The 16179-nt window shown below is 40.1% G+C and overlaps 1 protein-coding gene and 1 long non-coding RNA gene across 5 annotated transcripts in view; one reads left to right on the plus strand and one right to left on the minus strand.

Annotated features, from left to right (window-relative positions):
- RIPK2 (receptor interacting serine/threonine kinase 2) overlaps nucleotides 1-14809 on the minus strand; it is a 29131-nt gene extending 14322 nt beyond the window's left edge. Inside the window, exons 1-4 of one of the 2 annotated variants that reach the window (XM_077876320.1) lie at nucleotides 14011-14150; nucleotides 11282-11398; nucleotides 9446-9599; nucleotides 6973-7128 (exon numbers count right to left, since the gene is read on the minus strand). In XM_077876320.1, the coding sequence (XP_077732446.1) occupies nucleotides 6973-7128; nucleotides 9446-9599; nucleotides 11282-11325 (354 nt within the window). In that variant the 5' untranslated portion in view covers nucleotides 11326-11398; nucleotides 14011-14150. Of the gene's footprint in view, nucleotides 1-6972; nucleotides 7129-9445; nucleotides 9600-11281; nucleotides 11399-14010 lie in introns of both variants that reach the window. The other variant, XM_077876319.1, reaches the window with a different exon arrangement.
- The window catches only part of LOC144300357 (uncharacterized), a 216601-nt gene continuing 214369 nt past the window's right edge, over nucleotides 13948-16179 (plus strand). For 2 of the 3 annotated variants that reach the window (XR_013366928.1, XR_013366929.1), the window contains exon 1: nucleotides 15272-15448. This is a non-coding gene — a long non-coding RNA (uncharacterized LOC144300357). Of the gene's footprint in view, nucleotides 14115-15271; nucleotides 15449-16179 lie in introns of those variants that run through there. The other variant, XR_013366931.1, reaches the window with a different exon arrangement.

Below are 16179 nucleotides of genomic sequence, written 5' to 3' on the forward strand. Positions count from 1 at the left end.
TCTTGAGTACTGAGCCCAGTAACTCTAGAAGTAATACATACTGACCTGAAGTTCAGCATAATATCACAAATTTTAAAATGGAGGCTGAGTTTTAAAAAAACAGCAATATTTTTTGTCTTAAATTCTGAATGAGCATATATACCAAATACTACTTTTTAAGACAAGTAGTTTTGCGGCATATGCTGCTACACTTCACAGAGCTGCTAAACTACTGGTATCTAATATGAGTGCCCCTGGGCATTGTTTGCAACTCAGGTTTATATGTTCTTATTTACGATGTCCTGAAAATAGTAACCTTAAATTCTGAGGTAAGTAAAATTCTAATATAGCAGAGGTCATTATTACATGATTTATGTTTGCCCCTAAAAGAATCATATAAAGCATATTTATGTCTATGGCAAGGATTGCTTAAGGAATTATTGGTGACATTTTATACTTTTGATATATCCTCTATAGTTTTGCTTCACTTATAAATTTTGTGCAGATGTCACACAACATCTTATAACTCTCTAACCTTTTAAATAGGTTCCTTGTTTTTTTTTTTTTTTTAATCGAAGACAGAATATGAGAACAGAAACAGTGTTTAAAAGACAAAAGGGTATAGTAAATCCTTAAAAACATTAAATTTAAATTACTTAGACCTTCACGTTGCACAAGTTAGGGTAAACAGAGGGAAATGAACTCTATCCGGCATACCGTTTGTGTTTCAATTATTTGGCCCTTATATTTTTCTGCTAGTTTTAGTAGAAGAAAATTTGCTTAGTGTTTAGATGATTTTGATAATAAAAAAATATTATGGCCCCACGCCAAAGAGAAGAGATAGACTATATGAATTTTTTCATATATTATTAAAATAAAAGGGAAGTCTAAGGAAAAAAATAGGAAAGACCAAGAGAAAACATGGTGCCAATACATACATGAAGAGCTGGTTTGATTCTGAAAAGCAATATACCATGTGGCTAAGAACATGAGTTCTAGAACCTAGATTATTTACATTTATATTCCAATTCTACCGCTTAATTAACTGTGCGCAACTTGAGCAAGTTTTTAAATTTTTCTGTGCTTCAGGTTATCCATCTGCAAACTGGGGATGATAACACCATCTACACTGCAGGGTTGTAGTGAGAAAATTAAACAACTTGTTCTAAGCAAAGCACTCAGAATAGTAGTATCACATAATAAGTGATCCTCATGTGTTAACATTATTAATGTTTTGTATATAGGTTGCTCTTACTCAATTTAATCTGTTCTTCCCACCTACCCTCTAAAATCAAAATCAGCACTACAGTTGCTAGAATAATATGCATTACTATGATAAGTAGAGTTTATTTTTATGCCGCAAGTGAAAAAATGCTAAAAAAAAAATCTGAGATGTGGTCTCACCTTATACCTGAACCATAATTTGCAAATTCCTGGGCTAAATGTTGGCTTGAACAAAGCGTTGTGGAAACTGTATTCCTGAGCTTGCTTCCTTATGTGCTCCTTCACCCAAGATTTTCATCTTTGTTTTCAAACCTGACCTAAAAACCTTAATCAGAATTCTCTCTCTATGAGCTGACTTAGTTTGGCTTTCATGTAGAACTCCACTTTTCCCCCTTTATTACAAATATCATTATGAATATTATTATGAAAGGCATGACTCATTAAATTTGGATCTTCAAACAGAAGGAAAAAAATGAATAATGTGAGGGAAGGAATAAGAGTTCTAAGATTTCTTAAGGTCTTGATAAATTTATCCTTCAGCCATGACGACAGAGAATAAGAACTTACCCATTCTACCTACACAAGATCTTAACATGCGTTTTGAAGCTAAAGGCTTTCTTTTTAAATAAAAAGATGATTTTAAAGATTAGAGGAAATTAAAACACACTACTCATAAAAATCATCCACAATCCTAGCACCCTATTAGAATAGCTATTTTTATTTACATACACTATCCACATCTACAACACTATAAAGTTATTATCAGTAAGAAGTTATGAAGAATAACCCTTAAGTATTCTGGTTTCCACTTAGGACCAACAGAAGAGCAGAGAAACCAAATATGGCATATATAAATATTTTCATTTCAAAGAAGTCTATCACTGGTTCATTTGTATCTAAGGTACACTAATGGACACCTGGCAGATAATCAAACAATGTATTCTTTTTAAAGCAGAAAAGTATCAGTTGACCTTAATCAGGAGTAAATATTTTTCTTTCAGATAACGTTTCTGGTCAACATTCCAGTGAGAAAACTTACTTCAGAAAATGATAGCAAGGTGTCAATTTCCATTTAATTTCATTAAGTATTTTTATTTATTTATTTATTTTTTTAAAGATTTTATTTATTTTTTCATGAGAGAGACAGAAAGAGAGAGAGGCAGAGACCCAGGCAGAGGGAGAAGCAGGCTCCATGCAGGGAGCCTGACGTGGGACTAGATCCAGAGTCTCCAGGATCAGGTCCTGAGCTGAAGGCAGCCGCTAAACCGCTGAGCCACCTGGGCTGCCCATAACTTCATTAATATTTTTAAAGATATTTTGCAATTCATTTAAAGAAGAAGATGGGTAGATTAAGTAACTGCTACTTTTCCATGAGTCAGTGATGAACTTTGACTTTTAAAGGGACATTTATAAAGTAACAAGTAGAGACACGTAAATTGCATGTAAAAGAATGCCGCTAATTTATAGGAATAGTATTACAAAGTTCACAGTTCTGTACGTACTGAGAGTAATAAAAATTATAAAAACTAAACAAAGTCAAACTATTCTAAATTCTATTCATATTAAAGAAAGACCAAGGACATCCTGCTGATCAGTGAAAAGAAGAAAGTAGGAATCATTCCCTATTTATTACTTTGCTTTTGTTTTCTCTATTAAATATAGTTTCCAGACTGAGATGAAGAAAGTAAAGTCCAAGGACATTGAAAGGCTTTAAAAAGTGCAAATCTCAGGTTATTTTATACATATTTCAGGTTATCAAGAATACTTGCAAGTACCTCTACGGTGCTATTAGCGCTCTTTGTGAGACAGAATGGAGGTACTACAGAATATGAGAAAAGTAAATGCTATTCTGACTTTTAAAAAGGAAAAATATAATATTGGCTTTGCAAATCTACTTACTGATAAGAGACTATTCTTAATCTCTGCTTTAAAATTTTAGAAAATTTAATAAAAGGTGTATCAGCAGGAATTCATGAAAAACAAATCACATCAGATCAGTGATCAACGTAAGGTCTCGTGTGCTTGGCACAATGCCTTGCACACTACCGCTGCTCCATAAATATTTACTGAATAAAATTATGACCAATTTCATTTCCTGTTTTGACGGCAGTAGCACCGTCAAAGAGTAAATGTTTAAACGGTTTGCATATTATAAAACACTTTGTCATTTTATATAACATGCTTGACTATTAAGTTAGCGGGCTTATCTGGTATATACAGAAGATCTGGAATTCATTTATTTGTTTATTCAACAGGTACTTAGTTAATGCTTCAATATGGCACGTACTGAGCAGGTGGCGGTTAATAGACTAAATTTCAATCTTCATGGGGTTTATAGTCTAATTGGGGGAGACGGTCAATAAACACATTAATAAAAATATTATGACAGATGGTGAAAAATAATATGAAGAAACATAAATCAAGGTACAAAGACACAGAGGAATTGGTTGGGTCATCAGGGAGTTGTCACTCTGAAGAAGGTGGGGGGAGAAGCCAGGAGGACATGTGGGAAGGTAGTCAAGCAAGGTCTTCTCTTAAGGACAAAATGGAAAAATATGGGCTCTATTAACAGCTCTCTTAGAAGTATTTGAAACAAAATTAATGATTATTCTCCAAAAGGGCTGGTTAAGGATTGATATTGACCTGGAGGGAGGTTCTGAGCACCATGTTGAGTGGCTCTGATCTGAGTTCTGTACTAGTTAATATTTAAACATGGCTTAAAGATACAAAAACCAGCTAATTAAATCTGAGGAGGACACAAAGCAGGAAGACAAAGTTGAAGCCCTTGGGCTACAGAAATAATACTGAAAAAGATCTTAAGAGGCTGAAGTGATTACTCATATCTAACAAGATAATGTCCAGAAAGTATTCTGGCAAAGTACATGATTGGGAGATGTGGCTTAAGCAACACTATCTGAACAAAAGAGCTTCTCAGGGCTTCTTGATGCTGAGCCCAATTTAAATGTTGTGATAACCACCCGCCCACCCCCCCCCCAAAAAAAAAAAAAGCCAATGAATCATGAAGTATTAAGCAAAGTGTTTAGGGACCAGGGAAATGACACATCCATTTAACTCTACATTCATCGGGTCACATCAGGAGATTTTGTTCTGTTGTGAGGATAAAAATTTAATGGAGATTTAAACACAGAAGGATCTGGATAGCACCTGCAATTAAAATCCACATATTAAGGAAACTGGTTCAAAGAACTATGGATGTTCAGAAAAGAGCAAAACACAAGTGTATGTGAGGGGCAGGGGTATTACAGCCGTCTTTGAACATTGAGAGGGCTGTGATATGGAAGTAGAATTGGACTTACTCAGTTCATCACAAAGAATAGAACTAGGACCCATGGATGGAAACAAGGGGAAGAGGTTTTGATTGATCATATAAGAAAATGTTGCAATCATATAAGTATGGATATTAAGACTCCCCGGTCATAGGATAACTCCCTTGGGAGACAAGGGACTATAGTGAGGATTCAGGGACTTGCTGACCATGAAGGCATTTCTATTTGTGTGGTTTTTATTGCCGATGTAATTAATAGAGTAGTTTCTTTTCTTTTTTCTTTCTTTCTTTCTTTTCTTTCTTTCTTTCCTTCCTTCCTTCTTCTTTTTTTTTGTAATACCGAGGTGGCAGTTTGCTTTTTTTCCTTTCCCCTCCCATTTTATTCTAGGAAGAGGAAGTGCCTTTAGCAGAGGCTTCTTTTTTTTTTATTTAACTTTTCTCACATTTTTTGTACCAATTTTTCTATTGTTCCAACTTCCTTGTGATTTTTTTCTTTGAATGCCTTTTGATATTACAGTAATCTTCAGTTAATATATATATTATTATAAGTATACCAAAATAATATAAAAATAAAGTGAGTTACATTTAGCATTAGTTACTTAGCAACTACTTTTTATTTGCTGTCATCAGTTAGATATAGGGTAAACTATGAAATCACTATTGGATCTGGTGCCTTTAAGGCACCTAAATCTTATGCTTTATACAAAAGTTCATTCAAAGTAGTTCCTAGGGGCACCTGGGTGGCTCAGTGGTTTGACTGTCTGCCTTTGGCTCAGGTCGTGATCCCCGGGTCCTGGGTCCCTCCACAGAGTCCTGCATCAGACTCTGTGGAGGGACCCTGTTCCTCTCCCTGCCTATGTCTCTGCTTCTCTCTCTGTGTCTCTCATGAGTAAATAAACAAAACCTTAAAAAAAAAAAAAAAAAGGTAGATCCTAGATTTAAGTGTAAAACATAAAACTCTAAACTTTTAGAAGATAACATAGAAGAAAATCTTCAATATTTATGGCTTGATGAAGGCTACACTTAGATATGACAGCAGAAAAGTATCATAAAGGAAAAAAAACCCGAATATATTAGACTTCATCAAAATGAAAATTTCCCTTTGTGAAAGACCCTCTTAAAAGGATGAAAAGAACAAACTACCAACTGGGAGAAAATATTTGCGAACTACATATCTGATGAAGAGTTCATATCTAAAAAAAATCTAAAGAATAAAGAACTCTCTAAACACAATAGTAAAAATCTAAAGGATCCAACTAGAAAACAGGCTTAAGACACGGAGAAACATTTCACTGAAAAGGATATATAGATAGCAAATGAGAAAATGTTCAACATCATTAGCCATAAGGAAAATGGAATTAAGACTATGATAAGCTATCACTATATATCTACTATTTACAGTGCTAAAATAAAAAACTGTGACAATACCAAATGCTGGTGAGGATATGGGAAAACCTAGGTCTATCATACCCTGCTGGTAGGATGTATAAACTATTATTCTATAAATAAAATAAACTATAATAATAAACTAAACTATAAATATTCTAGAGAAAATAGTAGTTTTCTAAAAAACTAAACAAACCCTTATCCAGCAATTGCAGTTCGTGGACACTTATCTAGAGGAATGAAAACTTACGTTCACTCAAAAAGTTGCACAGGATTGTTCATAGTTTTAACTTCCAAAGATTGTAAACAATACAAATATCTTGCAGTAGGCGAATAGTTAAAACAACTTTGGTATACACATACCATGAATACTACCAATAAAAAAGAACCCATTATTGACATAAGCCAACAATTTAGATGGATCTCAAAGATATTATGCTAAGAAACAAAGCTGGTCTCAAACTATCACATACTGTATGATTTCATTCATGCAGCATTTTCAAAATGACAATATCATAGGGATGGAGAACAGATTAGTGGTTTTGTCAGTGGTTAGGGATATTGGAAGGGAGGAGATGAGTGTGAACATAAAGGGGCAGCATGACTGATATATTTGTGGTGATGGAATAGTGCTGTATTTTGATTGCTGTGATGGTCACACACGTGATTAAGTAACACAGAAACTACATACATGCATTGTACCAATGTCAAAATTCTGGACGTGAAATGGTACTATAATTAGGTGTGATGTAACCACTGGCAGAAACTAAGTGAAGGGTTGACTGGATCTCTGTATTATCACTGCAACTTCCTGTGAATCTGTAATTGCAAAATTAAAAAAAAAAAAAAGGTTCACTTGATAATTTCAGTGAAGGACAAAATGAATTTGTAATTTGTACCATGATTCTATGTGCCTCTGGAGTCTAGGAATAACTAAACCACTGCAGCTGGAAGAAGGGACACCGAAAAAAAGAATTACAGGCTACGGAAAAGGGAGAGAGATTAAATTGGCTAGGTAGAGAAAAAAACTCTAAGAAGTCTTTAAAACTATTCATCTCAAGGATGCAGATAAACTTTTTTTTTTTTTAAGTAATTACCTTAACATGGAATTCATTATCCAATAAGATATTTTGAGTCTTCAAGTCATGATGAAGTAGAGGAGGATTCATATTGTGCAGATAGTTTACCCCTAGTGCAATTTCATGCAGGATACGAAATCTCAGTGGCCAAGCAACATCAGGATATTCTGTTTTCTTCATATACATGAAAATAAACAAAACTAAAAATAAGTGACCATATTCATTACATTTCAATTTAGAAAATCAAATATTCCACGTGGAAATACAGTATAAACAGAGATCAAGACAGGTTTATTTTTATTACATAGTATCATGGTATCAATTTGACATTATTTAACATCCATGTTATCTTTTAGAAAAAATAATGATGACTTTATAGTACTGATATTTCCTTTTAGTTTGTGTTGGCTATATAATCACATGCTATTGGCTCTTCTTTTTTTATTTAACACAGTTTTCAATTTTTTTTCCCACATATACCTATACTCACACCTATCTCTCATTCTATGGTTTTTATCAAGTAACCTATATGTACATACACAAACATACACAAAGTTTGTTTCTAGTATATACCAAACCATTAATGCAAAATTTGTGTTACTTTTCCCATTGATATCATACTTTAGTTATAACAGTCCAATGATTAAATCAAATCAATTAAAATTATGACCATATTATATTTACTAAACATGAATATCTCCTACTTCTTATCATATAATTTTTGCATCCTAGCTTGAACACTTAGCCTTCGGGAGTTTTGCTTTTGTGAACGAGACAAAAGACTACCTTTATTTCTAAGTGTATGTAATACAGAGATATTTAAAATATAATGATTTGTATTTCCCGGTACTTACACGTGATGTTCACCTGAACTTCTGAACATAAAAGTTATGTATCTTCCCAGAAGAATGAACATACTCAGAAAAATTAGATAATTTGAGGAGATGTGACATTAAACTATTAGGCACCAAGCTATTGGCTATATTCTAAATGACATGAAAAAGTATGCTTTTACTGAAAGCTCGAATCTGTTCTTGAGAATCTTTTCTGTGAATGGGTAAGCTTATGGTTTACTGATTAACCTGGTGTTTACATTTGTATTTTGATTTTTTTTTTTTTTCCCAGCACTCTTCTTAGGGTTGGGGAGAGGACTTCGAGATACATCCCACTTTAATAATACAACACAGGAAACCAAAAGAAACGTAATACATTACTTCCTCTGCTATACACAGACCTCCATCGCAGTGAGTAACTGAATCTTTTAGTTTGTACAAAGGTAATTTTCTTCTGAAAATTATGTAGTTCAAAGGAGTAACGAGCCTCTGTGCAGTACAGTATCACAGGGAGGCTTTTGATCATAGAGACAGTAGTAGAACGCTCACTCTATATGCTATGATTCCTTCTGGGAGTTGGTAGTCCCCTGAAGCAGGCTCTATAGTTTCTAGTGGGCTCCAATTTTGGATATCAGAGTATCTAATGGGTATTGGGGTATGGGAAGGAAATATGCGAATTTATGCTTATATTCATTTTTTTAAAAAAAGGAAATTGTGCTAAGTGATATTTGTATCTTGGTTGCTGTGATAGTTATACAAATCTTATACATGGACAATAGTGCTCGTCTCAAATGGTCTCGTCATTAATAGGAAGTGATGTACTCAGAAATAAAGAGGAAGTCATTCCATGAGTGGCTGACAGTGGTGCCCACTCTCCCTTGTTTGCTTACAGAACATTGTGAAGTATCAGAATTTAGGAGCATCTACTAATAGGATTTTACGGATTATGATACCAAGTTTTATCTAAACCCACACAAAATAGACCAAGTAAATTTAAAAAATGATTTCTTAAACTGCAGGCTGCAGGTAATATTAATAAGATCAAACAAATACATAGTTTGAGAATAAGGATCTACAAATTTTCTTACTGGTAAGAATGAGGCCCCACCCCTCCAGTTAGCTTACTGACGGGATTCGCAATCAAAGCCAGAGTAACTGGTACCTTGACAAGAAGGTAAATGGCTCATGCCATTGAGTACCGATGTATTTGGTAGTCAGAGTCAGATTTACTTGGCCTGATCAGAACTTTATGGAATGGTATTATTAACATTTAATTTGAATCCTAAATTGTTTTTAACATAAAACCTGGCTTAACTAACAGATGATTATATCGTGTGCAGAGTTTATCTTTTCTCTCTTCCTCTCCTACCTCTGTAACTATACATGTGGTTACTGGAATTCAGTTTAAACTTCAGGATGAAGTTTAAGCTATTTAAGCAAAATAGCTTCAGTCTTGCAGAATGTGAGGCCTGACTCTATGGTATTTTTAACAACACAAAAGAAGCCATAAACTGTGTAACTTTACCACTGTCATTGTTTTCCATTATTCTTATTTTGACTCATCTATATCTCTCCAAACAATCTGGTCATCTGTAAAACCAAAACACTAGATAGCTACAAAAATAGAATCATAGCTTCTGGAAATGCACAATACTTACCCTGTGTAGGAGTTCATTTAATGATCCATTTGGCATGTATTCCGTAACTATTCCCAAAAATTCAGGCTCATTGCAAATTCCCAAAATTGGAAGAATGTAACTAAATCTAGCTTTGTGTAAAATTTCAGCTTCTCTTAAAACATCATTTCTTTCACTAAAGAAAGAAAATGCATAATTATTCCAAAGTAATGAAAAATACACAATAATCATACCAATAACATTAAGACTAGATTTTTTTCCTCACTAATTGACCTCCTGTAAATCATATAACTTCTCTGTCCCTTTGTTTCTTTGTATTTAAAGTAGGGGTGATTCTTGTCCTATACATTCCATAGGTCTGTTTAGAGACCATACTAACGTCTCTGAGCCAGTGACAGAAAAAGGTGCTATACACAGGTTATCATTATTGTACTCTCCTACGAAACGGAAAAGACACAATATTTGAGTAACTATAAAGTCCATCTATATTAGGATGGTTGCTGTTTGAATTAAAGCTTACGTTGTACTAGAATATTGTATTTGATTAGAGTATTATATTGAATTTCATGGCTGCATACCACATACATTTTTTCTAAAATATTTAAATAATACATTTAAATGTTGTAGATTTAAATGACTAGATTATAATAGTTGCATAAGGGTCAAAAATGCTTAGAAATTATACAGGGGAACTCAGGAAAAGCACACTTAGAACAGGTAAGTGCTTATAACAGATCCCTGGGGTAACTCTGGATCCCAGGTTCATTTGCTCATTCATTCATAAAACAAATAAATATTGAACATTTATTATGAATACAGAACTATGCTCAACATTATGGAGAATATAAACAGTCTGTGTCTTCAAGCTGCCAAGAAACCTTTTAAGAAAAATACCTATTGCGGTTTTGATTTGCATTTCCCTGATAATTAGTGATGCCGAACACCTTTTCATATATACCTACTGGCCATTTGTAGGTCTTCCTTGGATGTGTTAATTGTCATGATCTTGGTAATCATGCCACAGTGTATATCAAATCATCATGTTGTCCACTTCTAACATACATGATTACATCTGTCAATTATCCCGCAATAAAGTAAAAACAAACAAACAAACAAAAAAACAAGCAAGCAAGCAAGCAAGCAAGCAAGCAAATGAATAAACAGAGAACTATGGGGAACTCAGAAAAAGCGTAAACCTTGGGCTAGGGGAGTTGACAGTCTTTAGAATATCAAACATTGGTAAAAGGGCAGCCAAGATGGATGTGGCCTCCAAGAAGGGAGGACTCTGCCTTTCTTTTTTGTTCATGTGTCTCCAGGACCTGAAACAGGGCCTGGCACCCATAGATATCCAATAACTATGTACCAGATGTATTCAAAGAAGTTACAGTGACGGTTGTGTAAACAATGGTAAATTGTTCGATATGAATCAGGATGCATCATAGAACATATGAAAGGAAGGGAAATGAATATAGAGTAGGCTAGAGCCTCATCGCAGAGCCCTAAAGCCAGGTGAGGCTGTTTACACTTTATTTGATAGTCAGCAAATTGTGATTGCAGGTTTTTGAGCAGGGCAATGACAGGAGCAGGACAAACGTTTAGGATGATTAGCTTCGGCGAAGGACGTAGGGTCAGCAGAAGCGGGCAGAGTGTGCAAGTTCGGTGTTAGGATGTCACAATACTAATTGAGATGTGAAGGAATGAGAGTCTGAAACTATAAAGGTCTCAGTGAAAATGGAAAGAAAAACACTAGCTCAACAGAATGCCCAGGGTGTGGTGACTAAGGTAGACATAATAATAATAAAAATAAAAATAAAAATGAAAAAAAGCAAAGGAATTGGAAATGTCACTGGTTTTTACCATGGATGGAGGTGTTGGTAGCAGCAGTAACAGAATAGAAACATCTCCAGGAGAAGGTTATTGGGTAAGCGATGATGATTAGTTGGTGCTTAAACCACTCAAGCTCTGGATGAATGGCTGTTGAAATAAGAAAACAACAGACACTCCACACCAGACCAGGAGGCTTGCTTTAAAAGCAAACGAAAAGCAAAATAAAGCGAAAAATCTTAAGTCGGGTACGCTCTGAATAGATAATATATTTATACGTTTTAAAATTCAAGAGTTACAAGAGGTCCTAAAGTAAAAAGCTTTTTCCTTCTCCCTTTCTTCAGCCACTTAACACCCCAACTGTGAGGCAACCAGTGATATGTTTATGAGACCTGTCTTGATTAAACTCATCTTCTCTAAATTTAAGGAGTTCTGTGATTGCCTCAAAAGATGGAAGTCAACAAGAGCTACATCTTACTGTTCAGCATACTGGAGACAGAGAACGGATTTGAAAATTTCTAGGTATACTGGAAAAAAAAAAACACTATAGAGAGAGCATGCTGGCGAAGTCTCAGTGATACTTATATACCTGTTCTTTCTCACATTAAGAGTATCAGGCATTCTTCCTTCTATTGTGATCCTATTATGCGTCAGCCACTTTATATGCACTAGCACCCAAACACCAACCTTCTAAAGCTGGTTACCTTATCACCCCTTGAAATGAGGGCACTGAGGCTCAGATACGTTAGTTAGAAAGGCCTTCTCTATAAGGCCAACATTAAATGGCAGGGTTGCAATCAGGTTTGAATTGCAGTTGTGGGACTCAAAGCCTGTGTTCTTTCCATTCCACTGCTTGATGGGAGGAAGGAAAGGATCAAGGGAAGTTCTTGAAGTCAGATTTCGGGAAGACTGAGTGAGAGGCAAAACAGAAAAAGCCAAAAATAAATAGGTCTAAGACAGGTTTTTATATTTCTAAAAACAAAAAAAAAAAAATGTAAGACACAGCTTTTTAGAGGCATATCACCAAAATTACCCAAATCAAAATTTCAGTCACAGGGTGTTTGAACAACTGATCAGACTCATCTACACAGAAAGAGTCAGGAGATGGTAGGGGAAGGCCCACTCATTGGGCAGAAGTCACTAAAATAAGAACACATGACTGCACATAAACTTGTTTTTCTTTTCCTTCCTTCCTTCTTTTTTTCTTTTCCCTTTCTTTTCTTTTCTTTCCTTCCTTTCTCTCTCTTTCTGAACAATGCAAACATTTTCCACACCGGAGCCAAAGTACATACAACTATTATTCCCACTTTATAAGTGAGTAAATGGACACCCTGTGAGTCAACTGCATAGCTCAGTCCACTGCTCAGATTGCATAAATACTGTGAATGCTAAGATCTTAGGTAACAGGTAGGGGAAAGAACCTGATGCAATAATGCCAAAGGATTTAACTGGTCCTTACCGCCTCTTTGACCACAGAATTCCCTACCAATTTACTGAAGAGTTTCAGGTTATGAAAATTGTTGCTAAGAATAGAAAAGGGAACCCCCTCTTCATTCCTTTGATCTTCAAATAGCACACAACTGGGATACACTGAACTCTTGAGGAGCAGCATCCAAGATGGGCAGATCAATTTGCTGTAGAATACGTAACGGGGCCATCAGGGTTAGTTACCCATAGATTTTCATAGCTGATTCTAAAATACGATCACCCTTTCTAACCAATCACCACCCTTCAAACTTGACTACGTACATGTACCCACCTTTGCCCAGCACTTGCCCCACAGAACTCAAGGCCCAGGAGAAACAGACACCACATCTTATCTAACACGAGACCTGGATTGTGATCATATAAAGAGTGGGAACAATTTCTAGAGGTGTCTCAAATTTACTGTGAGATCTCACCCATCCCAGCCTGATAGCAAGAAAGCAAAGAAAAGCTACAGGCTGATGAAAGCCCCATAAATTCACAGGGCTGAAGCTGAGGAATTTATCTGCCATTGGATCCTAATGGCCCCTGACCAATCAGACACCCGGACACCCGGCGTGATGAATTGGGATATTAGGTACGGGGGGGGGGGGGGGGGGGGGGGGGAGAGGATGTTGCAATCATGGATGTTAACTCACTAAGGACTGAATGCAGGGCCTGGTGGAGTGGAAGGAAAATATGCAAGACCAATGACTCCAGGAAGGAAAACACGCAAGACTAATGCCTAGACCCACTGACCAATAGGTTGGATCACAGGGCAATGGTATAGGATTGAGATGCTTCTCTGGAAGCAGAAACTGCTGGCTTTCCCTGACAACCTAGCCGGTGCACGGAAATTGTTCCAGGATGCGAGTGGCGTTCAGAACTCCTGGAACAACGCGATTCATCGTATTGTTCGCAAACTAATACCCACACGACCTCTGGGGGGACCAGGCCTCCCTGACCCAGTGAGAGAGGAACTGAAGCGAGTGGAGCGTGGAACCTAAACTTTCAGGACCCTACGTAATAAACCACAAACCAAGCCAAGCCCACCGCAGCCCCACACCGAAGCACCCCGGCTTTTGGCGTCTGGAGGGAGGGAGCCCAGGACTGGGAGGGAAGGAGGAGGAGACGCAGAGGGCAGCGGAGCGGGCAGAGGAAGGCGACGCAAGCATCTCCAGGGAAGCCGGTGCCCCCCCCCCGCCCCCGCCCCCGCGCAAGGCCCGAGCCCCGGAGGGCTGCCTGGAGGCGGCGGGGCCGCAGAGCTGGCTCGCCCGGGGCTCCGCGGGGCGCCCTACCTGTCGCGCAGCGGGCTGTGGATGTGCAGCTGCTTCACGGCCACCTGCACGCGCCAGTCCGCGTGGCGGGCGGACGACACGGTGCCCGACGCGCCGCGGCTCAGGTAGCGCAGGTCGGCGAGCTTGCGGCAGGGGATGGTGGGCAGGGCGCTGCGGGGGCCCTCCCGGCTCATGGTCGCGGGCGCGGCCGCTCGGGTGTGCCCGCCGCGGCGGAGGCTTCCGGAGAGGCTCGGGGGCGCCGCGCTCGGGCGGGGGGCCGGGGCCGGGAGCTGGGGCCGGAGGCTGCAGCGGGAGCTGGGGGCGGGAGCCGGGGGCCGGAGCCGGGGCTGGAGCTGGGGATGGGAGCGGGAGCCGGAGGCTGCAGCGGGAGCTGGGGCCGGGAGCCGGGGCTGGAGCTGGGGATAGGAGCGGGAGCCGGGGATGGGAGCGGGAGCTGGAGCTGGAGTTGGATCTGGGGAGGGGGCGGGGGCTGGAGCTGGAGCTGGAGCTGGAGCTGGGGAGGGGAGCAAGAAAGGGTTGGAGGCGGGAGCTGGAGTGGGAGCCGGAGAGGGGGGCTGGAGCTGGAGCGGGAGCCGGAGCTGGAGCCGGGGCTGGAGCGGGAGCCGGGGCGGGAGCTGGGGAGGCGGAGCGGGAGCTGGGGAGGGGGCTGGAGCGAGAGCCGGGGCTGGAGCGGAGCGAGAGCCGGACGGGAACGGGAGGCGGAGCGGGAGCGGGAGCCCGATGGCAGCCGGAGCCGGAGCCGGAGCCGGAGCCGGAGCCGGGGCGGCCGGGCCCTTCCCGCGGTGGGGCACTAGGTGCCCGGGCAGCCCATGCCCGCGCGGCGCACGCCAGCCGCCGCCGCTGTCCCGCAGCGCGAGCGGACTCCTCTTCCCGGGGCCGCCGGCCCCTCTGCGGCGCCTGCGCGTGGAGGCGGCGCCCCTCCCTCCACGAGCCCCTCCCTCCCCGAGCTGCCCCCGTGACGTCACGGCGGGCCCCGGGCTGGGGGGAGGGGGACTTCTGCGTCACGGGGGGGCCGCCCACGCTCGGGGCGACACCTGCGGGCGGGGCGGGGCGGGGGCCGCTGGTCCCGTCCTGCCTCCGCCCGACGAAGGTTCCTCGCAGCCGGCAGCTCGCGGGCCGAAGGGCCAACGGGGCCTCCCCGCGGGGACGGAGCGCGCGGGACCCCAGGCCGTGGGGGGCGGGGGGCGGGGGGCGGGGCGCGGCTGCCGCCTGTGCGCCTGCGCGGGGAGTGGGCGGGGCGGGGGCGGGGAGGGGGCGGGGCGGGGGCTCAGGTCTCCTGCCCACCTGGACGCCGCACCTGGGCGCCGGGCTCGGCTCGGGTGCTCCTCTCCTAGGGACCTACTTTTCTATCTTTCTCTGTCTTTTTCTTCTCTCTTTCGTCCGTAACTCTATGGAGGTGGAAAAAGTGGCTTTGGGAAGTCAGTCCCTCTGGCTCCAGGTAAGACCGCGAAAATTCCCTTCTCAGTCCCGGAGAACTGGGAAGAATGCAGCTCTTTTTTTTTTTTTTTTTAATGCAGCTCATTTTTAATGTCCACCCTAAAACAACCAAACATCTTTCCTTTTTTTTTTTTTTTTTTTAAACATAGAACAAACACTTTTCTACTTGGATGATTATTTTGTAGCGCGTGAGTGCAAATATTGGATATAACACTAAGTGCATCCTGGGCATTTTAATGAATTCTAAGACCCCAACAATAAGGAATGCTTGCCTTCGATGGGGGATTTCTGTCAGCAGACAACAAATGTTTCCTGTACTTTTGTGCTGCCTGAAAGGAGACTAGCAATGTTACATTTTACAATACTAGGAAGTTGTAATGAGACATTGTCTTAAAATTTTGGTCATTTACAATAAAATATTTAGTATTAAAGATACAGTATGATACCCTGTGCTTTATTGCTTAATACATTTTTTGCTACAAAAAGTGCTCAGAAAACTTTTCCCATTCATTCATTCATTCATTCATTCATTTTTCCAGTCACTTAATAAACTAAGAGTTCCAAAAAAAGAACAAAAAATAGGAAGCGAAGAAACGATCGAAACAATAATTCAAGAAGTTTTGGCAGGACCAAAGGACAGGGGTCTCCCTATTGAAAGGGCCCCCAATACACACAGTGGATGTAAAAAAGACGTATATGGAAGCACATCATTAAAAAGGTCAGAACCCTGAG

This window comes from Canis aureus, chromosome 28 (assembly GCF_053574225.1).
Source record: "Canis aureus isolate CA01 chromosome 28, VMU_Caureus_v.1.0, whole genome shotgun sequence".
In the NCBI taxonomy this organism is placed as follows: Eukaryota; Metazoa; Chordata; class Mammalia; order Carnivora; family Canidae; genus Canis; species Canis aureus.